We start from the raw sequence: 27,042 nt of genomic DNA, 5'->3' as shown, positions 1-27,042 counted from the left end.
CTCAAATCATTTCATGTTGGAGAAGAAGGTAGGGAAATCACAGTTATAAGCGCTGAGAGAATATTATTAAACTTGCCAATGTCTACATCGCTAGAAAAGACCATATAATACTCTGTGACCTGTACCGTAGCCCTTAAAGAGTCAACTGAGTCTGTTCTATACTAAATCTCCTTAATCAAGAATGATCCAAGCTGAAACTGTAAGAAAGATAGTAGGAACATGGGAGAGAGATTGGGTATGAACACAATCATCTTCCAAGGATACAGGCTGCATATATTAGAACAGAAGAATTGAAGGACTACATCACTGAATATACATAAACGTGACAACAACATTCTAAAAAAGATCTTAAAGACCTCATGCAAAGGAACCAAGAATACATCCGATGCGGGGCAAGATTGAAGCAGAAGGCACTTGGATGAAACTCAAGTGATATCCAAGTGACATCTGAGTGCATTCTCTTAAAAAAGACCTTTCATCACTTGGGGCACATGCCGTTATATATATATATATGAATTCAGCGCACTGTCGGCTTTCCCGTTATGTGCCCCGGGCAAAGAGCTATCGGTGCATTTACGATAGCTCTTCACTGTCAGAAGGGCGTTCTTGACAGTCTAGCTGAGAACACCCCTCCTGACAGTCTGTCCGCAGCTCTGTACTGTCAGAGGTGGCGTTCCTTACCACCCAGCCATGACACTGAGTGGTGAGGAACGCCCCCCATCCCAGTACTAGTCTATGGACGAGTACTGTCAGAAGGGGAGAAGCGTTCCTCACCAAGTGCATTCTGCTTCAAATTCAGCCCCATGTCGGATGCCCATGAAGTCGTGTGCATGGGATCTAATAAAGGTTTTCTAAATATAACATATTTCTATTAATTTAATCGGTGGGTCATACTTTCATAGTAATCAATATAGCCCCACTGAATGAAAAAGGTAACAAACACACTAGTAGTTTTATTATACATCTTGAAGTATATGCACTAAGGGTGCATTCACACGATGTAACGTGCAGCGTGATCTGGCACGTATATGGCGTGTCAGAGTTTGCGCGCCATTGATTTCAATGGGAGTTAGAATCGTATACGCCGCGTTATTTTGCGGTTGTGATTTTACGAAAGTACGGTAAGTTCACTTTACTTGATCCTCAGTTTGGTCAGCGTGTTCCCCATTCCCTAGACTGATGGTTCCGTTATTGGACGGCTCTGGCCTTAAGTACAGGAGCTCAGATAACCATTGTGGCCCATCATCATCCATTAGTCAGTAATGATACATCAATGGTACCCAACTTGTAACCAATGATTGGCCAAAGCAGTCACATGAGCCACTTTAATTCCAGCCCAAGCAGACCAAAGACCACAAGTAGAAGTATGAATGAAACATCATGTAATGCATCATGATCCATTTATGGGTGATTGTCCTTAAAGTGATTTTTTGCTGCCTTATCTGAAATAACGATATGATGAAAAGATAGATGGTGAGGTTTTTTTTTTTAATATAAGTTGTGAGCCCCATATAGGGATCACAATTTTCCTTTTTTTTTTTTTTTTCATTTTTTAAGTATGTCTTTGTAGAATCTGAGGAAATCCACGCAAACACGGGGAGAACATACAAACTCCTTGCAAAAGTAGTTCCTGGCAGGATTTAAACCCAGGACTCCAGTGCTGCAAGGCTGCAGTGCTAACCACTGAGCCACCGTGTTGCCCGGTGAGTAATGTGATATATTAGCTTCAGTAACTTGGAGCAGACTTAAAAATTGTGGCCAATTCCGAGAAGAGACAGTGAAAGACCTATATACCCTGCCCAGTGATTGATAGCTCACCCTCTATAAATTTGTCAGTCACTGCATGTGGGTGGAGTAGTCAGGACTCTCATGGCTGTCCAAGGAGTCCTGTCCTATCTAGTCCTGATACTCAGAAATACTGCTCCAAATCATACAAACCTTTAGTATAGTATATAAACCTTAGTTCTTTTCCTCTATCCTGCTGAGCTAGAGCAGCAGAAATAACTTGAGATGTTCGCTTTAAACCAACCTTAATACTACAAATATACCATGACTATCTATCCCATTTAACAGAGATTGTTCATCAACTCCTAGAGCATGAAGTGAAATAGTTAATTTATATACCGTAATATAAAATTTGCCATTTCCTCCTGCGCAATCTGTGCCTTGGAGGCTCGGTAAACATTACTTGTGTAGCATTGTTTTTTTTTTTTCCTTTTTTCTATTTTAATATCTGTTTTACACAAGTCTATTTCGTTCCGCAATTAATACAATTCATGCAATTAAGTGACTATTCCTGCAGCAGGAAATGATGTCTGGCTTCTCTTAGAAAAGAATTAGCCGTAATGATGTCTGTAAGACATAATTAAAAGGTCACAGCTAAGAGCCCAGAATTTATTACATTTCTAGAACTCACCTGTAAATGGATTGAGGTGAAATTTCTCTGAGCCGGGTCCGTGCAATGTGTAAGTGATCTCAGCATTAGAGCGAATGTCTGCGTCGCTGGCGGAAACTTGAAGGATTAGTTTCCCAGAAAGGGCATCTTCAGATATGGTCTCCGAATACGATTCCTACAAAATAATGGCAGTGAGACATTTGTAAATGTCATTAATAATCGTAATCTCCTGTATGTCAGGTTTAATGGTTCAACGGAACCAAATAAGGTCACAATTAAAGGGGTTGTCCAGTCTTGTGCAAATAAAACGTAATAACTATAAAAATGCCATGAAAACGCTCTAATCATGTTAAAGATCTGTTCCCGAGGAGGACTTGTCTGTTTTAGTAGATGCCTTGGAGTAAGTTTTCTTAGAACACTGTATTGCACTGTTCTGTTATTTACAGGGCTGCGGAGTTGGAGTCATGGAGTTACCGAAAACGACTTCAAAGAAATACATGAATAAATTAACAGTCGTGTGTTACCAGTTGGGTATATGACTGTACTGGCCAAAAAATGCTGACCATGGGGACTCCATAGGGACCATGGGGATCTCTTTGATTGTGTGAACAGTAACACCCAGTTGTCAATTTATTAATATATGTCTAGGGGGAAAACTAGGGGAACAGTGCAACACAGAGTTATAAGAAAATATGCTCCAAAAATTGGGTAACACAAGGATTTAGAAAAATGGACATGTCCAGAAAAGTGAATGGTGCTCTTTACTGTCATGGCTTAAAAATAACCATGATTTACATTCAGAGATTAAAGCCTGTTCCTGACCATGTCTAACGGAAACGTAGGCTCCCATTGTGAAAGAAAATGCATTATGCCTCTGTACAAACAGCATAGATAACTACATTAGTCTATGCAGTCAAAAAGTTATGCAGACATATACCGTATACCTGTTGTGTTGATAGAACCCTACAGATACATTTGGTGTGTGCTCTGCAACCTTTCGCAGCACATAAGAATACATACATGCCGAGACGAACAATGAAAAATATACCGCTCAGGGGTTATCAGCCCTGGTTTTTAGTCCCATTTTCCATGCTTATTAACAATATCAGAGGAGCAGACAATGAAACTGTGCCATACAAGGGCATCTAAATGGTTAATGAAAATTTACATATTTACATATGCTGTTCTCCGGTTTTAGGAACATTTGTATTCATCACTTATTTGTGTTTATTTCCTTGGAAATACATAACTTTCAGTGAAATGCATGCTGTGCAATCCTCTTAGCAAATGCTTTATGCCAGGAAAAAGCAACCCTTAATGTACCTGTCCTTGTACTGAATATAAATGCAGGAGCCGCTTCTTAGGGATGGCCAGCAGCTGAGGCGAAAGAATGCAAAGCGAAATGCTGCACATACAGACTAAGCAGAAAACTTGGAAAAATAACCATACACTTAGCAATATCTTCAGCAGTGCAACGGTCTCTTAGGTTTTTAAGTCTTTTATGGGCCATCATAAAGAACAGGACAATTTACATTAGAAATGGGCGGCCCATGTGAGATTGACTGATATACCAGCCAATTGGTGTACACATTTCACAGGTAAAATGGAATTCAGAATATAAGGTGCGAAGCAAGTAGAACCAATGCACAACTTCTTATTTATGCCAAGACCACATCTTATTTTTGACTTACTGTATACTGTGTGCACAGGACTCTAGAAAACCTCCTGTCCTCAATATAGATAGTGAGTCTTATTTTTCGTTGCAATTCTGGGAGCTTCAGGAGCATTTACTCTATAGAGTTATGGAAGTCACAGTCACAATGTCTATCTGTGTCCCAGAATTATACCTATCATTTCCAATTTGCTAAAATTGATCACAGTGTTGCATTTTTTAACTAGTTTGCATAGACAGGGCTTCCCCAAGTAATTGGCAATAATTAAGTATTAATTAATTCTGGTGTACAGATACAAATTATTCTAATATAGTTTCTAATTCTGTTCATAAAGAGGATTCTGCTGCAGCTTTGGGGGCTGATTTTTTCCCCTGAATCTGGAACAGATCTCTCCCGCAATCTGCTTCTCATTGTTTTCAATGGGAGGCAGAGATCGCAGAAGGATACAAAAAAATGAAGCATCCTGCTCGATCTTGCCGCGGGTCGGCAGCTGATTCAGCTGTGGTGTTGATAGCTCAAGACTTCCTTGCTGTTTAGGTCCATTCATCTGCCACAACAGAATGCCGATGGACTGCATCCACATCCCGTTGCGGCTAGACCGTGGTGAAAATACCAAAGGTGGAAGATGAAGAGGATGAAGAGGAATACCTTAAAGTAACTGCTTCCGAAGCTCTAAGAATTGCAACCCAAAATAAGACAAACTGTTTTAGATTTTTTTTTTAACTAGTTTGCATAGACGATGCTTTCTTAATAATGGATAATATTAATAATAAACTATAATATAATAAGATAAAATAATATATAATAAATTAATAAAAATTGGCAATAATTATTAATTAATTAATTAATTAATTCATTCATTCATTCATTCATTGACATAAATAAAAATTATTGTAACTTCCATAACTCTATAGATTAACGGCTTTCTAGGTCTCCAAATTGTAACTAATAATAATAATAATAATATTAAATAAAAAAATCATCATTAAGAAAACATGCAGATGGCAAGTAGAGATAAGTCAATTCCATACATTAGAAAAAATAAATGAAAAAATAACAATAAAATAAATAAAAATCAAAGATAGATATGGGAAAAAGTAATACTTTTAACCACTCCCATTTCTTAAGAATAAGTTAATATACAAGCACAGTGGAAATGTGGGTAGTCTTCTCAAAGAAGATGTTTAATATGGAAAACTGAAATGTGTGGTCTGGGTAAGTGAGTGGTGTTGTCGAAGAGAGGACTCTATATTACAAAACAATCACAGAACTGTACCTTCTCACAAACGGGGCTATTATCATTGGCATCGAGGACCTTCACTTCTACCACTGCTCTGCTAGCAAATAACCCATCTGTGGCAGTGATGTTTAGTAGATAATTATCCTTTACTTCTCGGTCAAGTGGTTTTCGGACATACACCTTCCATTCCTGCTGTAAGTTTTCAATAGCGAATTGCCCAAATGGATCCCCTCCTGGAACAGGAAACATAAATCACTTCCTGTAATCTAAATAACTAACATATACAATTTACACAAACAACAACCTTCCTGGGTACAGTAATAGGGGAAAGAACATATTTGAAATTCCTGCTATCTCAGTAGGATATTAGCCATGTTTCTTCAGTGATGCGCCTTGTGAATGCCTTCAGTAATTACATTTTGCAAGGATATAAATATTGAGGTCTAAGAAGTGAAGATCTGGGAACAAATATGCATAAATAATCAATAGCCCATGACAAATCACCACCACAGACATTATGTAGTGATACAGTGATTAACATTGGAACAGTAAATGATGCAGTTCTGGTTGCGAGGCGAATGAAAATATCACTAATTATCATCTGTAGAAAATAGATAAGAATGAGAAACGTGAGAAATGATGATCTGCATCATAGACTGGGAGACAAAGACCAAGAAACACAAAGCAAGGATCGCAAGGGGGGGGGAACAAAGCTTCACACCATCATGAATGAGGCAAGGGATATAAGACAGCTTGAATTCCAAGCAAATTTGTTATGCCCTGATAGTAACTGGCTACAAAGTGTAACCACACAAAAAAATATCTGCTAGTAGATAAAGGAACAATAATGGAATGGAAGGTAGACTACAAGAAAAAAGTTGTCAAAAATATTCAACAATTATAAAAGTTAGAAATATTATGTGCTGACCTGTAATATACATGGTGACTTCTTTATGGATATCCGCAGAGTCGTCATCTGTTGTACTCAGGATGGCGATGACTCCACCTGGAGGGTCATCCTCACTGACTGTGCCTTTGTATATTTCTGCACTGAAGCGTGGTGGATTATCATTGACGTCCATCACAGTAACTTCAATTATTGTAGACGATGACAGCACTTTATCACCATGATCATAGGCAACCACTATAATGTTGTACTTGTTCCTTCTTTCATGGTCAAGCTCAGTAAGAGTAGTAACCCAGCCAGTTTCCAAGTCTACCGAGAAAAGATCTTTAATTTCTTCGGGATCTTGAGTAGGTGACAACTTATAAGAAACATGTCCATTGAGCCCGGAATCTGAATCAACTGCTTTGACCTGGATGACCTTAGCTCCCCCAGGAAGGTTTTCCACAATGAACGCTTCATAAGGATTGGCCTCAAAGACTGGTTTATTGTCATTAGCATCTTTAACCTGGATGTTAACATCCACAGAGGACATTACCTCTTGTTCTCCGTGAATATTTTGAGCCAACACCGAAAACTGGTACCATTTTGTCGTTTCATGATCCAATGCTTTTTCAAGTTTTAGTCGGCCATCTTGCTTCTCTATCACAAATATATCATCAACGTTACTTTCGGGAGTATTTCCCTTTACAATGTGATATATGATTGGCTGGCTACTTTCTGCCCTGATAAAGTCAAGCTCTGTACCAATTGGAGTATCTTCAGAGATAGTTAAAGTATAAAAAGGCTCTGAAAATTTGGGTAGCTGAACTTCAGGTGGAAGAATTCTAACAGAGACAGGGGAAATACTTTCTCTGTGTGGTGATCCCCCATCAGATGCCTTAACAAAAAACGTGAAGACTTCATCTTCTAAGCCAACCAAGCTTTCTTTTGTGGCTATGATGCCAGAATATTGGTTGATTTCAAAATTTTCTTCAACACTTTCAGATTTGGCATCAAGGGTGTATGATATATCCGCATTTGCCCCCTCATCACTATCAGAAGCCAATATTCTAACAATTGAAGTACCTCGAGGAACATCTGATGGAATACTTAGTTTATACTCAGTAGAGCGGAATTTGGGATCATTATCGTTGTAGTCCGTTAGAATGATATTAACTACACAGAATCCAACTTTTCCACCACCATCCTTGGCCATGATACTTATGGGGATGACTTTGTTCGTTGGGCCCTCTCTATCCAGCTTCTCTGCTGTAAACAATTGCCCTTTCTCATTGATGTAAAAGCTGTCCTTTGCCAATTCATTAAGAATGTGATAAGTGACCTGCCCATATATCCCTGTGTCCCCATCTACAGCATTAAGTTCAGTTAAAAGGGTTTGCACTGGGGAATTTTCTGAGAGCTCCACTTCATACTGATTTTGTGAAAATGTAGGGGTATGTACGTTAGAACTCATTACGGAAATATGTACCTGAGCAGAACTTCTAAAAACTCCATCAGAAATGGAAACGTTGAGAATATAAAAGGGTTGCATTACGTCTTTCTTTAGATGGGAAACAGTGATCATTCCGGATTTGGAGTCTATAATAAAATTCATATTGTCATTTCCAGAGAGTATGGAATATTCCAACATTTCAGCATCTGTACTATCGGGATCCGTGGCTTTTACACTTATCACAAAGCTTCCTGGCCTTGAATTCTCACTTATTTTGGCTTCATATAGTTGTTGGGTGAATACTGGGGGGTTGTCATTCAGATCAGTTACAAAAACACGTACTGTTGCATCAGTGCTTAAAGTAGGAACTCCACTGTCAACGGCCCGTACCAGGAAGCTATATTCATGTAAATATTCATAATCCAATGGTTTTGCAATAATTATGTGTCCGCTGTTGCTATCAATATGGAAAAACTGTGAACTGTTTCCGTGGTTACTTACAATGTGATATGAAATGGCTTTATTTTGTCCAGAATCTGCATCCGTGGCCTTTACTTGTACAACAGATGTTCCAATTACCGACGCCTCCGACAAGGTGGAAACATACGTTTTCTGCTGAAACACAGGTGAATTGTCATTGACATCTTCCAAGATAATATCTACGAAAACTTCTGCATGCGCTCCCGTGACAGAGTCTGTCGCTCGAACTCGGAGTTTATAGGCTGGATGTGACTCAAAATCAAGGGGAGCTATAACGTTAATTACACCTGTGTTGAAGTTAATATTAAACTGACTGAACGGATCGCCATCTGTGATGCTGTATATTATTCGAAGCCCTTCTGGGCTGTTGGCTTGAACATGCACAACAGGACTGTGGAGCTGAGCATTTTCGGCAATCACTGCACTATAGAAAGGCTTCTCAAAAACTGGCATTGCTTTATTCATTACTGTAATTGGGACAACAACCTCTGCAGAATACGATGGGCTTCCTCCATCTTTTGCTACTATGGTTATAAAGTACTCCTTATTAAATGCATCAGGATCAAACTGCTTTTTTAATGAGATTGCACCAGATGGTCCTATCTGGAAATGTTGTGAATGCTCCTTTAGATAGTAATGTATTTCTCCATTTTTATCAATGTCTTTATCCACAGCTGTAACATAGCGAATTACATCTCCCACTTCAGCATCGACTGGAACCATGGCATAGTATGGAAGGTTGACAAACACGGGACTGTGGTCATTAATGTCTTCAACAGTCACTTTAACCAAAACATGAGAAAATCTAGGTGGTTTGTGTTCATCGGTAACCTCTACGACTATCTCATACAAGTCCTGATGTTCACGGTCAAAAGGTATTCCTGTTGTGGAAAGGACACCAGATGTGTGACCAATCTTAAACCGGATGTCTGGATTGAGGATGTGGAAAAACAAGGGCTCATTTATACGATGGCCAATGGCACTAATAACTGTTAATGTTTTTATCTGGGTGGCATTTTCTTGTACTATCGCCGTATAAGAGCGCTGAGTGAATTTTAGTGCACTTTCTTTGCTTTCCTTCACATTAATCTTTACATATGCTTGGCTAGAGAAGCGTCCATCGGAAGCTCGAATGGTTAGTTCATAGCGACTCCTTAATGGACTTGTGCTTTGGATAGTTATAACTCCCGACAAATGGTCAATAGCAAATTTATCTCCAATGTTACCTTCAACTATTGAATACATGATTTTAGAAAAAGTTCCAGAATCATCATCTGTGGCATTCACGGTAATAACCCTCACTCCTTTATACGTTGGTATAAGAATGGAGGCTTCATAGACCTCTTGAGAAAACACAGGAGCGCAATCATTGATATCTACAACATATATAGTTACATTGGCGGCATGTTCTGCAAATAACCTGGGATAACCCATGTCGTGGACTTGTACGGTGAAGTGGAATATATTAGTTTCTTCATAATTTAAACTAACAAGAGATCGTATCGCACCAGTGCTGGAGTCAATGGCGAAATACTTGTGGACAGATGGTTCAACAATTTGATAAACAAGTAGGGCATTTGACCCTCTGTCGGCATCCGTAGCCCTAATAACTAGCGGGAAGTTCTCATCAGTTAAGATGACACTGTTGGCTGGGGCAGATTCACTGATGAGTCCTCGATATTCCGTTTGCACAAAAACTGGAAAATTGTCATTTTCATCCCGAATGTGAATAACAAGACTTGTATTTGTTGACCACCCAGCCATGTTTGTTGCTTGAACTATAAGGCTATAAGTGTCAACTGTTTCAAAGTCAAGATGCTTCTGAGTTATGACCACTCCAGAATTTGGATTAATCTCAAAGGTGTTCATTATATTCCCACTTTTTATTTCATATGTAACCGAAGACTGGCTGTAAGTGGACAGCATGGCAACAAAACTTCCAATTCGCGCCGATTCACTTATTTCTGCTGAATAATCTTTCTTCATAAATTTAGGGGCTGCATTATCGGAAACAGTGACAAGTATATGTACAGTTGTTATCTGGCTCATTGTGGGAGTCCCATGATCTGAAGCTTTGATCACCAGCTCATATTGACCATGACTGTGTCGATCAAGCTCTTTTGCTGTCTTAATAATTCCTAAAACTGGATCAATGGAAAAAGCATTTGCGGTGTTCCCTGGGAAGTAAAAGGAAAGAACAAGAAAGAAATATCAATTTATAATGAACTATAAGACGTGAGCTGCTTCAGTAAAAAGAGCAGAAGAAATTACACACTATGAATACAAAGACACTCAGAGAAAAACATGAATATGCATTGCTACTTAAAGAAAACTCTAGCGATAAATATTAAATATATATCATTATGGCAAACATGTATTTACAGTTTATTAAATTAGGTTTAAATTAAAGGGAAATTCCAGTCATTATAAGGTTCCAATCCAATGGATAGGAAATAACTGCTGGATCAGTGGGGGTCCGACTGCTAGGACAGGGACTGGTGAAGAGACAGAGTACAGTATTTGGCTATATATGGCGGTCCATTAGTATTTTGTGGAGTGATAGACCAGTCACTCAATTCATACGGGAATTTAGCACCCAACCTGTTCTCATCTTTGGGGTTCGGGATCGATGGATAGGGGATAACTTTTAATTACTGGAATATCCCTAAAATGCAACATTGCTAAAAGGAACCTTTTTTGTTCATAAAAGTAGCCCTTTCAGTTTGTAAATGTTGACCTTTGCAAACAGTGGAGGGTGGAATGGCCCAGATAAAAGGAAAACATTGGAAGGAGAAAAGAACAATGAGTGAACAAAGATAAGACAATGGAAGATTAAAGAAATGGCTGAGATGGGTATTACGCCATGAAGGAATTATATTGTCAAATAAAAAGGTAAGCCCAGCAGAAAAAGGTGAGCAGGTTAGAACTACTTTGTGGACTGGTCTGAAAAAGGACAGGAGTAGTTGGAGGCTCTTCAGAAGAGAAATCTAGTAATAGCTACAGAAGAGAAGGAATAGATGTAAAAGTTCCCCTCAAGTACATATCAGAAGTGACAAATGTTTCCATCACAGTAAATGGATTAAGAATTAGGCCTGGTTCACATCTGCGTTCGGTATTCCATTTGGGGAGTCGGCTTGGGACCCCCCGAACGGAATACCGAAGGCATTGACAAGCAGTGAGCAATTGGTATTCCATTCCATCCCCAAGCGGACTATCCAAACAAAATACCGACCGCAGATGTGAACCAGGCCTTACTGGGGTAAGTCCAGTTATCCTATGTCTACATCAAAATGATACGTTACAGGTTTTCTGCAGTGGAAAATAAGTAATCAACTGTGTCAAAAACCAAAACAAATAGAATTCATTGTGTATTTCATCCTTTACATTGGAAAGGGTAAAATCTGCAGCCTAAAATCACATGTGCGCAGTGCATATATCCCATGTGAACATGCCCTTGCAGCATACTAAGTTTTAAGAACAAAAAAATGGTGATATTGGAGTGGTAGTCATGGCAACTGGATGTCACCATGATTTCAAATGAATGCTTCATTGTATAGGCAATATGACGGGAAGCATCGGGCTAAGATGATCCCTGTAGACTCTGCAAATCCATTAGAATAATTGGACATTGCCTCTCCTATGGAGCCCTCACCCTCTACAATGCAGCTCGGAGAATTAAACACCTCTGTAGGTAAGTATGTACCATTTTTATTGGTTTTAATTATATATATATATATATATATATATATATATATATATATATATATAGGGAATTGAATGACAGTCCAGTTGTGATTCAGAAGAATAGTATTAATTAAAGGGAACCTGTCAAATAAATATCTACAGGCTTATTACAGAGCAGAAGGTACTGAATAGATTATATATATATATATATATATATATATATATATATATATATACAGTATATATAAATATCTTAGTGAGAGAAGATTAAGTATAACTTGTCATTCATCTATTGAAATCTCTGTTCTTTCTACATTAAGAACTAGAAGGAGGCGGACCTATCAGTTATCTCTGTATACACAGTATTGGAGGGGAGGGTCTCAACCACTGATAGGACCGCCTCCTTGATTTCTCAATATAGTGAGAACACAGATTTCAATGGATAAATGACAACTTATACTACCTCTTTCCTCATAAATCTATATATCGATCTGCTCAGCTCCTCCTGCTCTATAACATGCTTCCTACAGACAGGACAGAATTTTTCATGTTTGATTCCCTTTAAGGCCTTGTATACATGCAGTGTAAGTATAGTGTATGTGATATTGTCAGTAGCCTGTGTCTACCGTACCTCTAATTTGCTTTTTATTAACATCCCGAGGTTTCTGGAGTCTATCCATAAATACCTTCCACATGGCCTTTAATGATCTCCCATGCCACCCTCCCAATAATGTCACCCATTACTCTATAGCAAGCCATTTAGGCAGCTATTGAATTGTGAGAGAATTATCACATTATTCTAGCAAGTTCTCCTGTGTAATTTCCATTGATCATTAGCATTTAGTGGAACATAATGAATGTGGCTTAGAAGACAAGAGAAAAGTAGTTCTTAATAAATAGAGAGGCCAACGTACGGTCATAAAGTTACCGCGATATATTGAGTAAAAGCTTGGTTACGTAGGAATCGTCCATCTATACTACTGATACAATGCTTCCACTACCTGTATATTCCTCATTTCCATAAATTCCAGATTTTTAAGAGGTCACGCAATGAAATATGCCAACATTTGCATAATGCCAATGTTAACGGAAGCTCCCGGACCTTACGATGTATGTCCTCAAGTAAAGGATCAAATGGTTGGACCAAGCCCTTAACATCATGATTATGCCATTGCATAGTCCTTAGCAAGGCAAATGTGATTTTTGAAGTTGTGTAACACAGCACGATTTTGATGAAAAGTATGTGATATGTTAATATAAGGTCATTAGCTATGAAGTCTTCCTAAAATAGATTTTTTTTTTTACGACAGGATATTTTTCTTTCCTTTTCTTAATAATTGTAAAAGGGAAATGATATTTTGTAAAAGGGACCAATTAGCATATTATGAGATGCTCGGCGTGTGCGGAGGGAATTACATTAGGGAGATGGGAAATGATAATATCAGTTCAGACTGTTGTGCTATGAACACTATGGCAGTCTTAGAATAGAACATTACAAAGTCTGTAAAATATCACAAGCATCTGAGGAATCCCTACGCTGCTCACTGGGAAGACTGTCACTCATAATTTATTCCTCCAGAATTTTGATGGGAAATATGTGACATTTAAACCCCTTTTGCTGATATGTATCATCCCATTCTTCATCGCACAAGTGACTGGCAGCTGCATATCTACCATTGACAATGCATCCAGTGGTAAGTATACAGGTTACATGCTTTTCTGACACCAACGTTTTAGTGATATGACATCCACGACACACAAATACATTCAATTCTAGAGATAACTCAAAGATGGGAAAAATTTCTAAGGAATTTCAAATATTTTTAGATGTAATATTCCATCCAATTCTCACAAAGACTTTGCTATCACATCGATAGTTGCCTGGAATAGAGCGAACATGTCAGGCCATGCCTATTGTATTGAGCCGTACCTACTATGTGTATGGACTTGCCCTTTAAAAGGTAAACTATAAGCTAAGCATATGAGATAATTGTGGGTTAAAATAATACAAATCAATGCAAGAAGTAGGAGATGAGGACTGAATATAAAAGGCTTGTAGATCCTGGTTCCTGTCTATGTTGGAGATTCTGGATATTTTATGCTGGCAAATAGGTCGGCGTCTTTTTGGCTCCATTAATATGGAGCGATCATTGGTATTGTAGGTTAGTACAACTGCCTGGACACATACAGTTTCATTACTTTTGACAGAACATCCTATGCTTGCACGGGGAGATGTGCAACCAACAAATATTGCAACAGCACGGTGGCTCAGTGGTTAGCACTGCAACCTTGGAGTCCTGGGTTCAAATCCTGCCAAGGACAACATCTGCAAGGAGTTTGTATGTTCTACCCGCGTTTGCATGGGTGTCCTCCGGATACTCCGGTTTCCTCTCACACTCCAAAGACTTGCTGATAGGGAATGTAGATTGTGAGCCCTATATGGAACAGTGACTAACAATGTCTGTAAAGCGCTGCGGAATATGTTGGTGCTATATAAGTAAGCATAATAAATAAAAAATATTGCTTTCTATCCTATATAAAAGACACCATAAGCCAACAAACAGGCATTGATTGTCAGCCGATTGTGGAGATGTTTACATGGGGCAATGAATTGTAACAAACATTTGTAGGAATGTTCATTTACCTGATTATTGTTGACTAGAGATGAGTGAGTAGTATTCGATCGAGTAGGTATTCGATCGAATACTACGGTATTCGAAATACTTGTACTCGATCGAGTACCACTTGCTATTCGAATGGAAAAGTTTGATGCAGAACCAGCATTGACTTTCCGAATGCTATACAGTCGGCCAATCAACGCTGGTTCTTCTCCTACCTTTAGAAGTCTTCTCCGTGCAGCTTCCCGCTGCGTCTTCCGGCTCTTCATTCACTCTGCCAGGCATCGGGCCTGGGCAGAGCAGACTGCGCATGCCCGTGCTACAAGAAAATGGCCGCTTTGACTGTAAGCGGCCATTTTCTTGTAGTGCGGGCATGCGCAGTCGGCTCTGCCCAGGCCCGATGCATGGCAGAGTGAATTCAGAGCTGGAAGATGCCGTGGGGACGCTGCAAGGAGAAGACTGCACCGAGGATCCAGCCCGACCCTCACTCGTGGACTTGGTAAGTATAATTTGATCGAACGTTGCCTACCCCTGAAACGAGCATTCCCCCCCTTCCCCCATAGACTATAATAGGATTCGATATTCGATTCGAGTAGTCGAATATTGAGCGGCTACTCGAAACGAATATCGAACATTTTACTGTTCGCTCATCTCTATTGTTGACCTTTGTAATAGGGCTTTTACAATACAGTGTTGCGCAAAGGATTTAGGCGGGGGGGACACTGCATGGCGAGCACGTGCAAGGCTCTCCTGCTCAAGTAATAGGAGCAGCGCTTAACTTTCCAGAAACCACTGCTATGGACTGGACAGGGCTGCTACATTGCTCCTGTAATAGTAGAGATTATAGAGATTCCCTGTCCACTGCTGTAATTTCTGCCGGTCGAACGCTGCCGAAGCAGGATAGGTCATCGATATAAAAAATCCTTTTGGGGCTGAACAACAGTTACGTACAAGAATGCATGAGTAAAAGTGAATGTGCTCCTGTTGCAAATGGATTTCCAGTAATTTTCCTTTACTTTCTATTATCTTTTTGTCAATGATATAACACACAGCTGGTCGCACAGTCGATATATGGTGACAGTTGTCATTGGGAAAGACGCATATTTGAGAGGATCCTGCAGAGCTTCAGAAATTCATGTTTCAATAATCCATAAGACTTACCTGATTCAATGGAGTAAACAATTTCGGCATTCTTCCCTTTGTCTTTGTCTAAGGCTGTGACCTGTAGTATAGCAGATCCAATTGCTGCAGATTCATACACTCGGCCTTCATAGAAAGAGCTTGTAAACCAAGGGGCATGGTCGTTGGTATCGCTCACGTTAATGACGATTCTGGCAAAGTTGCGCATGACGGGGACATCTTGATCACGTACCTAAAAAATGAATGCAGAATATATATATATCACCTTTCTGGCATAGGAAGCCCTTTGTCACTTTTTCTTTGATTATCTTTATGTCTATCTACAGTTTACAATATGGATTGTAAATTATGTGAACATGGCCCAAACCTATGACCAATGACTTACCATAACTGTGAGAATGTGCTGCTGTGCAGTTTCATGATCCAGCTTCTCAACAACATACAAGGAGCCAGTGGCAGGATCTATCCGGAACTTCTTAAGACTAGCCGGATCCGTGCTGCTTTGCAAAGTGTAAATCAATTTATTCTTTTCATCCTTGTCTGTGGCAATCACTTGCAAAATCTCAGTTTCTGTTCTGATATCTTCAGGAATCAGAACTTCATACTTTGAGGTAGAAAACTGCGGCCGGTGGTCATTGGTATCTATTACTTTTATATACACCTGAAAGAGACAGATTTAAGACTAAATAGCAGATATAAAAAGACATTTTAATCAGCGACAATGTGATAGTGAAGATTCTAATATATGCATAGACTTGATAAGAATCTTAGTCTATATTGCTATATCCCACCTTCTTATGAGTTGTACAGAAGGAAATAACTTTCCTCAATAACCGTAAGAGCCTTGAAATGTAAAGGCAAAAAAATGAAGCTATCTTTAAAGTATTTATGCTTAAAGGAGAACTCTGCTTTGAATGAAATATTTACAATATTCCATATCCGAAATCCCCAGAAAATATTCAGCCCTCATGTTTATCTTGTTCTGCTTTTTAAGGACCTTTCACAACCTCCACCAAGTCTAGGTCTTTGTATCAATTAATAGAAGCCTTTCCACTGATTCCTGCACAGTTGAAATTTTTTTTGAGTGATAAGTGCGGTTAGTTTAGGTGCCTGATATGCTATTTAGGCTCTGTACTGTCAAGTGGGTGGTGTCAGAGGTGCAGAGAAGAGGTATGACTCTGATCTCTGATAATGGGTGCTTCTGATTGGGGCAGTGAATCACACCCCCTGCCTGACACTGCTCATCAGACAACAGAGCCTGGCACCAAACAGGCACCAAAACTAACTGCACTTGTTGCTGGTGGACACTAGAAAAAATTCCAACTGTGCTGGAATCAGTGTTGTAATGCCTATTAACTGAGGCTAAGAACTTGAATTAGTGGAAGTGATGGAAGGTCCTCTTTAAGGTGGTCTTTTAATTTGTATAAACTCTGCTCTCTTAGGACACATGAACATCATAGAAGAGGGTTTCTTGCTTTGGAATCCAACTATTAGTCAATGTTGATAGCCAATGCAAGAACTTCTCCCACTCTTTGCTGATCGAAGTGATTTAATAGAATGGGCACCAAGTAATACCAGACTGTACCCAGAATTAGCAGACAATCAATGGCCAGTTGGTCGTTACTCTCTGATGAACATCCCCTTTGAGCATGCAATATATGGTAGATAATCTTCTTCCAAACAGAAAGCCACATTAAAAATATTTCAGAATAACCTGATGTTCCTGACAGCCAATGAAAAATTGTAACAAGACTCCCCGGTTGTACTTGTCATTTTAGTGCTGGTAGGAGAGAAACCATTACGTAGCTTCAAGCACCAGTTCCCAGGTGTAACAGCAAACTGCACACCTCATATACTTAAAAACCTAAAATTTCACACATAGGGCGAATACATTAAGACTGGTGTAAATCTTAATCTATACCCTACAGGTGCTAGAGGAGTCAGAATTATTAAGAGACTCTGACTTTTTAATAGTTAAGGAGCGTGTCGGGAGGTTCAGTGCACATGAACTCCAATTTAGGCCAGTGAGGAACTGGTGTAGATTTCAGGTATAACTCACAGCAGTTTTCTTATATTGGTTATGGTAAATCTGATGGGCCCGCTCCAGCCTGCTTATATTACTTCCTCGCTCCACTCACTGTCTTAAAAAGTGCCAAGCAGGGTGCAGAAGATGAGAAGTGCCAGGTGCATAATTTTCAGACACAACCCTGTTATTAAATCTGGGTCACTGGTTTGTTTACACCAAGATATTGAAGGTAGCGATGTCACAGCACATAGGCAATGAGCAACGTCAGGCCACAACTCAGTTAATATACATTGCAGAGAAAATGCAATGATTATGGTCACTGTGTACCACTTTTCAAGTAATGTCACAAAAGAGATACAGCAAACGCTATGATGTCACAGTCCATAAATGATAAACATTGGGACATCATATGAAATACTTAGCGTGGGCAATGATGTCACATGGCAGGGCCTTTGCATACAGTGATGTCACAGTATGGGATTACTGCACACAGTGCATGGACAATAATAGAAATGTGATACATATATTTCATTATATGTTTATTATGTATTTCATTATTATTTCATTACTAGTATTTTCATTACGTATTGAGTGGTTGTTGGGCCCCAAGCCCTAGGATCCATGTATACCCCGATAGCTATAACTCTAAAAGCAACAAGACTAAACACTGAGTTACTATGCTGCCCATAATGGAATTCCAAAAGCCAATTCACAGCAGTCTCAGTAATGGCTTATACCTTCTGTACATATATTACTTGTTTGTCCCTTTTATAAAGCCATTATATTTTAGATGTAATAGTCCTTTAAGAGCTGAAGATGTTTGACATTTTATGCGGTATTGTTACTAAGCTGAATGCAAGTTAGCTATTGTGCTTTCAAAGTGGCTCCCTGCTGTGTACTTCAAAAAAATGACTTCTCCGAGTAACAATAGTTATCCCAGCCCTGGCATATAATCATTTATACAACGTGTGTGAACGCCACCGTACTTCTCTCATAACAAGTTACGTATATTTATTTGTCAAATAAGATGCTTGTAATGTAACAGGACATACTTAACCAAACGACTTGCACAAAATTAAGGCTGCCCATCGAGATTAGATATTTGTTGGTAGAATGCCTGTGGGGATGTCAGGCCCTCCAGTGATGTCTGATGCCAAGGGAAAACACACTGGACAGAATGGATTTTTCCTGTCCAATTCTATTGCTTCCCCTAAGATAAACTGGGCCAGAAGTTTCTGGCAGCCGATCATTTCCCTCCCTCCAAAGAATTATCATTCATGTTCAGTCTAGCCAAACATCAATGTTAATAGGGGAATAGGTACATTTAGCCAAAGACTAGAGCATGCCTAAGTCCAGCTACAGGAATATGTCAAGGGATACGATGAGATCTAGATTCCAAGACTAGTTTACCAAAAATACATGGCAAATAACAGTAGATGAAATCTTTCAATAGTTTTATTAGTTTTAGATTTATTTTGTAACACCAATTTTGGCGAGACCAGTCAATTATCTGGCTGGACAAAGGAAGGATCAGACATGTTGAATCTTATAATGTCCAATCTTTTGTTCCCCCAGGAAATAAACCTCCATCAGAGGTATCTGGCTGATACTTAGGCTAATCTCTCCAAAGAAAAGACATACACACTGGTATAGGAGGAATAACTGTTGGCCAAATAACCTTATGTGCGTTTCAAGATGGCCAAATAAAAGTTATATTCAGCTACATTCTACATGCCAAATATCCCACTTCAATCCTAAACAGATGGCTTGACCACCCCTGCCTCCACCATCACCCCTGCTAGAGTAACTGAACTTCTATGCACCTTCCCCGTCTTATTATTTCTTATCAGTTATTGCTGTTCGACTTCCTTATTATCTCAACTGCTATGAGTTTCTTTGTCCATTAACTTTTAGTGAACCTTGGCCCCAACAAAGGTCTGCTATTGCTCTCAATTTCTGCTCTCAACAATTTTCTCAGCAATGGCTGTGGAGAGCCAATGTATTATCTTGAAATGGTCTTTCTCCAAAATTCTCTCTATGAAACTGGAAAGTATCCTGAGCACCAAAGTAACACAAAATACTTATCAATGCAGCCAAATCAGTGTCACAGATGGCAAAAACTGAAATGTTGCAGATATAGGAGACCGAAATGATCTTCTTTGTGTGGGGAAGTTAGCTCGGTAGAAGCAGTGGTGATGACCCAGTCAAGACAAAGACACAAAATATACAGCAAACTGGTTTATTTAGAAAAAAACTGGAAAATAAATAAGCCTTGACTTCAGGCACAAAATGAGCAAAACAAAATACAGCCTTCAGGCAAAAAAAAAATAAAAACCTGCTCGTCTGAGCAACTAACTAAACAGAACTGATAACCTAACTATACGTGTGGTTTACTAACAGCCACATGCACAAAACAAGTACAATATAGTCTCACCGGACTCAGGGTTACAGGACAGAACCATACACCTCCTTTCACCTCATGGAACTGCCATGAAGTGCAGGCTCTGCAGCCTTTTCTGGCCCAGTAATGAGCCAAGGATCTACACCTGTGCTGAGGCTTACTCCAGATCTGCCCTGGACCACATATGTCAGAAACCTGGGGCTGATATATCTGGACTCCAGCACTCTCTGCCTGTCACCTTCTCACACTTGTCATAAATACTCTGCGTATCTCCATCTGACTGACATTATCAACAAGTGATCTTTTCCCATGACTTGTTAGATGCATGAAGGAGAATACAGTGAAGCTAGAGCATGCATTTATACTGTTATCGTGTATATAGGTCTAGCGTTCCACAACAGGTTCAGTATTCATGCATATTTTAATATACAGATACATATTCAAGTGGATGATTTTTGCATAAAATTAACGCTAGATAACTATATATTGGTAGTCAAAGGAGAACGGACCCAAAGCCTGTATTTGTTTTTGATAAACACGTTCCACCTTAGGGAAAAAAATGCAGCGGGATTTAGTGTACAATGAGATGAAATAAGCAGAATTTGCAGAATAATTTGTTTGTGTCTTTCTTAAATGGCGCTATAACCTTGATCTCGGAGGTGTTGTACTGCAGTGTGATAGAAAAAGTGAATATGTAAGCAGTTCTCCGGCTTGTAGCAGCGGAGCCTAGTGCTGTATGTAACAGTCCGGTTACTTAGAGGAATGCGTGTTAATTAAGATTTGCAAACACTGAGCACATTCTCTGCATTCTTGATTGGGTAAATCCCTATGATTATTCAACAGTGTAAAGCATGGGCTCAGCGCGGGTGAAGAAGGGATCTGCTGCTCATTTCTGACATAAATCCACAAAGAAAGTTTAGAAAGAAAAGCAGCTTGAAAATCCATATTTACAGTAAGGCGACCATGCTTAAACATTATATCAAACGATGCTTGAAGTACAATCTACGTGCGTTGTCCAATCGAATTACCGCATCACTAAAATAGGGGAAACCATATTGCTAGCTAAATACTGAGAGCTCTGTTGGCAGTCATTCATTTCTATAGGACTGATTTACTTAAAAAGTTGCTTAAGTATATAGTAATGTGTGGGTAAAACGAAAATTCTTTCAAAATAGAGATTCTCTACAGCGTGAAGCAGCTTCTTGGGAATTATTACCAGTATGCACATGTTCTAGCCATCCACAATGCCATCCATAACAGCATGCACATTACAGTAAACCTGGACTTTGTGTGGTTCCACTTAAAGACGTGGTATAGTGAAAAGCACAAATAGCATGACTATATTTAAGAACAATTCCACCCCAAAAACTATTCCAAAACACCCAATCTGTATCATTTTCTGGTTTGGGTTGCTTCCCTATCCAAAAGTCTGTAGCTGACATTTTGTAAAGTTTTCTCTTCCTCATATTGCAGGCTTGGCTTACCGTATATACTCGAGTATAAGCCGAGTTTTTCAGCACAATTTTTGTGCTGAAAAAGCCCCCCTCGGCTTATACTTGAGTCAAGCAAAAAAAAAAAATATATATATATATATATATGGCCAGACGCAATAGTAATGTGTAGAATCTCCCCTAAAATAGTAAATAAAAAAAAAAAAAAAGGAAACTTTAAAAAAACAAATAAATAAATACAATAACATAAATTAAAGTTATAAATCCCTCCTTTCCCTAGAATACATATGAAAGTAGAAAATTACTGTGAAACACATACACATTAGGTATCCCTGTGTCTGAAAGTGCCCGGTCTACTGAATATAGGGGATCTGCAGGGTTCCTGTTCCGTCAGGAAGGGGTTAATAGGAGTTTCGACCATTTTAATTTTTGAAATTTTCCAGTAGCAGCTGTATCAGAACCCCCCCACCACCACCACCACCACTCCCTCGGCTTATACTCGAGTTAATACGTTTTCCCAGATTTTAGTGGTAAAATTAGGGGCCTCTTTTTATATTCGGGTCAGCTTATACTCGAGTATACACGGTAGTCCATAAATGCCCACACTAATCTCTTTGAGGCTAAGGCCAAGCATGTTATGGTATGAAGCAAGATGTCCGCAGTAGACACCCTGGCGAAAACCAGCCAAACACACCAGTCATGATTTCCATGCAGCTAGCCCTGGCACTTTGCACTGTAAGTTTATTTTTATTTGTAGTGTATGGATAGGATTTGTGTGTGTCTGTCACCAGAACCCAACTCAGCATATATATAGGTTAGGGTCACCTGAATCAACCGTTGCTTTAGTTCCTATAACAATGTTGTTTTTGTCAATATGAAAATGTTATAATGACATTATTGTAAGTTATCTCTTTGGAAAAACCGCAACACCCTCATTGCTCCAAAGTGCTTAGCTACATATTGATAAATACAGCAAAATCTCATAATAGAGGAAAGGCTCTGCCTCTTCTCTCGCGTCACTGTCACGTCTTCACCTAAAAGTGCTGACTGTGCATGTCCGTTGGCCATTTTCCTGGCCGATGCACATGTTCAGTTGGCGCTTTTGGAAAAAGACGTGGCGGTGACTAGAGAGAAGAGGCAGAGAAGAAGATGGAGGAGAGAGTTTTCAAGCAGCACAGGCGATGTCCCCAATGCTGACTTGATCACAGGGAACACCCCCTGTGTTGTCTGGAGACTCATTAGCATAACAACAAAAACAGGATATCTACCGAACTGTGGCGCGTAGAAGAATTCTAAAGGTAGAGAAAGAATAGCCTTTCTTAAGGCTATTCCGACATGGGCTTAGTGAAAAATGGGATTCTAATGGTAGAATAACTTTAAATCTTATGTTGTGGGTTTTGAGCAAGCAACATGTCAATCATATGTTGACATGCTCGGTTCTGGTTACAGATTCCATTTCAGTTCCATTCACCACTGCTGTCTTTGCTGCTAACTTGCCATGTTTGTCCCCAGCCTTAAAATGTCAAGTGCCTCCTCCCTATCCAGGGTTTTTAAATATGTTAGAAGGTCTCTTGGTTGCTGCATAGAACTTATACAAAGGATGTGGAGTGACAGGGTGCTAAATACAAGCTATGAACAACAACAACAACAATAATAATAATAATAATAATAATAATAATAATAATAATAATAATAATAATAATATTAATTGGGACATTATTTTTAAACATGCTCAGTTAAGAACTAATGAAATGTCAAGTAAAAGGTCATCCTTTAATAATATTATACTATGTAATATTATAATATTAAACTTCTTTGGGTATCTTTGCCTCCAGAGGGAAAACCTAAAATACTGCAAGGTTTAGAAAACTAAGGTGGGTTGTTTTCTTAGGTTTTAGGTTAGAGGGGGTTAGTTCTCATCGAAGAAAACCAGAACCCTAGTTCCATACAATAAGTATCCTGTTTTATGCTTATGAACGTCAAGAACCCCCGAAACAACTGTCTCTCCCTTTTAGAGCGGTTTCTGGTTCAGATGGAGGGGAGGTGATTTACATACTCCCCAAATCCTCCCCATTCTCTCTCCCACCATCCCTTTAAAAAGCTGAATATTCTCCACTCCGCTGAATAAGGACATTTGTTCAATTAGCCATATACTGGCCTCCAATGGAAGAGGAGGTAGGGGCTGGACTGATGGAGCATTTTCAAGAGTTTTGAGTCAAAGGTCAAGTACTCAATCTGTTCCAACAAGTAACGTTGCAATTACAGCTTTTCTGTGGACAGGAACATATTTAATTTATAACCCAAACTGAAGCTTTAGCCGGAGATGTATTTCCCCTTTCCTCCTGAAAACCGCTCCAGTGACCCTGCACGCTCTTCTATAGTCAGTGAGTCTCAACCTCCATTCTGTTCTTCAGAGGTTTGTACAAATAACTCAGAATGCCAAGGAAATACTAACAGGGGGATTCTACAGCCCAGAACAGCAATGTTTCAAAAGATGTTCTATTGTTTCAGACACTACGGCAGAAATGTTAAATTCAGCTAGGAAAGGCCGGGCCAGCACAGGCAGCTCTCCATGGGCCGCAGTAAGCAGGCAGAGATAGACCTGAATTATAGGAAAAGAGGATGAAGTCTAGCAAGCAAAAGATGTAAAAGCACCGAGGGATGTCAGATTGCTAAAGTGTTCTCACAATAAATCAAATCAGAAGGTTATAGGCCCGGCAACAAGATATATCTGGAAAGAAATGTCTTACTTAATCACTGACAAATTTTGATTTCTATTCCGACATGTCCAGATTTTTTCAAACTTTTTCCCCTGTTGTGGATTTTCCATATTCACCAGTAAAAGTGACATGAAGGAATGGTATAAACTCACACAATTTCCTTGCTTTGCTTTCTTTGCTTTTCTATAAAGGGCAGTATACTTTCTCCAAGTAGTCACTTCCACTGCAGACTGCATGAGTATAAAGATGGCCACACACTTTAGATTAAAGGAGTCATCCACCACATCAGCGATCCTTATCCCCAGGAAAGGGGATAAGTTGCAGATAGATGGAGGTTCGGCAAATGAGGCAAGGACTAATCATGCCAACAGGAATGCTTTGCTCAACGTTGTAAATGAAGCAGTTGATGGAAAGGCGAAGCCCTGCTCCATTCATTTCAATGGGACAGACATGGATAATCAAAGTCCAGTGCTTGGCTAGCGGTGGCTAGAATGAATGCATTGGGTGTGTGCCATTCTTACTAATGCTTCATTCAGAATAGGGAGCAAAACACCCCCAGTCTCATTATCTGTAAGGTAGGTGTACTTGCCTTATGCTGCCTAGTTGTACTTGTAGTAGCAGTGGTTATAGGTCGTGCAGGGAGCTCACATTCAAGTCTATTGGAGAGTACCCTTAACTGCCACTACTAAAAGCAGAGCGAGTGACCATGTAAACAATGCTGGGAGCTGCGCAGTCGAGAAAACAGTTGATCTGCGAGGGAGTCTTGACACTCAGACCCCGATTGTTACAATATGTATTGCCTATCTGAAGGACAGGCCATCAATTTTTAAAAGATGGATAATCCCTTTTGTTATAAGTAAGGAACATTATGTTCCAAAACGCGTTAGCTGAAGGGGCGTATTCCTCTGATTACATTAACAAGTGACTTGCATGTTTCTTTCTATATGGGAACAATAAAAATTACATTTTAATTCAAATCGGAACACTCTTGGATTGTTGGATTTTCGTTTTGGCCTTTTTTCTACTTGTACCAAAGGGAGAAGATCCGTGTATCAGAGTAGGACTGTGAACTTTGAATATCAACAGGTGATGTGAGTTGGGCTGTGCCCATATATTCCTTGTTTAACCCCTTTAACACAGATGCACTAACTTTATATAAACTTAAAATCCCATAAAAATGTACACCTACCTAGAGCAACCTAATACAGACGGAGAACCTCTGCGGATATCTTGAAGATGGAACAGAGAGAGCTCATATTTCTCTGCCTATCTACTATTTACCATTGAGGTTTTCTATGCACCGATGCTGGTGTAAGCTTAGTTCTGGCCAATTCATTCCAATAGCGAACAGTTAATGTGTTTATAAAAGTCTTCTGAACTGTCGCGTCCTCAGTGGCCACTGTGCTTTGTTACCTTTAAATTGCTTCTTTAATGCATTTGATGGAAATCAAACTATGCTGATGCATTTCCTCCGCAGTCATATCTACCCATTGTATATTAACCCTTCCAGCTGCTGCCAAGAGGTAGAATTTCAGGCAAAGCAATTTTAAGTTAATTTAGTATACAAAATATGTTCTGCAGCCACAAGCACACAAAAGGAAATTCTTTTTAAACACTTCATTAGCAATTCAATTACCTGTGTGCTGATAGATCTTGTCCCATCTGTTGCCTCCACTGTCAAGTTGTAATTAGATTTCTGTTCTGCATCGAGAGGTCTTGCAACAATGATGGTTCCCGTGCCCTTGTCCACATCAAACCTGCTGTCGTAGTTTCCACCTGGTTAAAATGAGTGAAAACTTTATAAATAACGGTTTGTACATAGCGTAGAGGCGGCGAGAACAGAAGATCGCCAAAGGCCACGCTACAACAAGAAAGTGTGGATGGAAAGCAAGACACGGAGTTACTACGGTGACAAAGAAAGGATTACAGAGGACAACAGTGACACGGGTTTACACGACATGTACTAAAATAAAACGGTAAAATAGAACTCTGAATGTGAATAGAACTGGTGAACTCTACAACACGCGTAGACAACATGTGGCTCGCTCTGCACGTCTTGACGGCCAGCCCAACGTTATTCTTCAAGGATTCCTAGCATAATACAGAGAGAGCCACAGGCTGCTAACCTCTAAACCAATACATCATACAAATTACAAACTGAACTGGATTGATAAAGGAGTATCTTGAGGAGCGGTCCGCGGGTACGCGAATGGGCAGACTACATATGCCAGTTGGTTGTTATCTGCAGTCACATTTAATGAGTCCCCATTAGCATCATGTTCACAGTCATCAGATGCCATTAAGCATATAACGACGCTGTGTGTTATGCAGATTTAGACACGACTATTTTGTCAAATCAAATTGCATTTCTTTGCAGACAGCTCATATGACTTTTAGATTGAAGACTGCTACAATTTTATAATTAGCTGTCATAAAATGATAGCCACAAGCTAATGCTTATGCCCTAATTACTCCAATATCAATCTTTCAGGAAGCCAGTGATAAAGAACAGAAGTTTGCCCTTGAACAGAAACAACGGAAACACATACAAAGTTCCTAAGCTAAGCTTCGGGCACCAATAATGTGATAAAATACAAGCACAGGGCTCAAAACACATGTATCGTTTGCAAAAATGGGTGTAGAACACAACTATGGAAGGATGTCCCGTTGTAGCAGATACCTTCTGCTACACAGCTCAGGTCACAAGCCATCTGAAGGATGTAAAATACTTCATTAGATTGGTCATCTCCTGGCAGCACTCATCGTAAAGACAGAACAGACACAGAAAAACATGGAAAAGTCAAAATGGCTGGCTAGGAAAAGAATGGAGTTATTGTATACAAGAGAATTCAAGATCAACTAGCAAATCCGACTA

At 39.4% G+C, this 27,042-nt stretch overlaps 1 protein-coding gene across 8 annotated transcripts in view; it reads right to left on the bottom strand.

The window, feature by feature from the left end:
* FAT1 (FAT atypical cadherin 1) overlaps positions 1-27,042 on the bottom strand; it is a 198,483-nt gene that overhangs the window by 47,631 nt on the left and 123,810 nt on the right. For 5 of the 8 annotated variants that reach the window (XR_012711799.1, XM_075258798.1, XM_075258797.1 and 2 more), the window contains exons 7-13: positions 26,848-26,916; positions 25,804-25,943; positions 15,955-16,230; positions 15,591-15,801; positions 6,237-10,304; positions 5,345-5,541; positions 2,417-2,570 (exon numbers count right to left, since the gene is read on the bottom strand). Coding sequence is in view for 7 of the 8 variants with exons in the window: in XM_075258798.1 (XP_075114899.1) it covers positions 2,417-2,570; positions 5,345-5,541; positions 6,237-10,304; positions 15,591-15,801; positions 15,955-16,230; positions 25,804-25,943; positions 26,848-26,916 (5,115 nt within the window). In the remaining variant the exon portion in view is untranslated. The remainder of the gene's footprint in view (positions 1-2,416; positions 2,571-5,344; positions 5,542-6,236; positions 10,305-15,590; positions 15,802-15,954; positions 16,231-25,803; positions 25,944-26,847; positions 26,917-27,042) is intronic. The other 3 variants (XM_075258800.1, XM_075258802.1, XM_075258804.1) reach the window with 1 other exon arrangement.

This window comes from Leptodactylus fuscus, chromosome 1 (genome assembly GCF_031893055.1).
Source record: "Leptodactylus fuscus isolate aLepFus1 chromosome 1, aLepFus1.hap2, whole genome shotgun sequence".
Classification (NCBI taxonomy): domain Eukaryota; kingdom Metazoa; phylum Chordata; class Amphibia; order Anura; family Leptodactylidae; genus Leptodactylus; species Leptodactylus fuscus.
The sequence above is the reverse complement of the archived record's forward strand: the minus strand, read 5'-3'. Positions and strand labels throughout refer to the sequence as shown.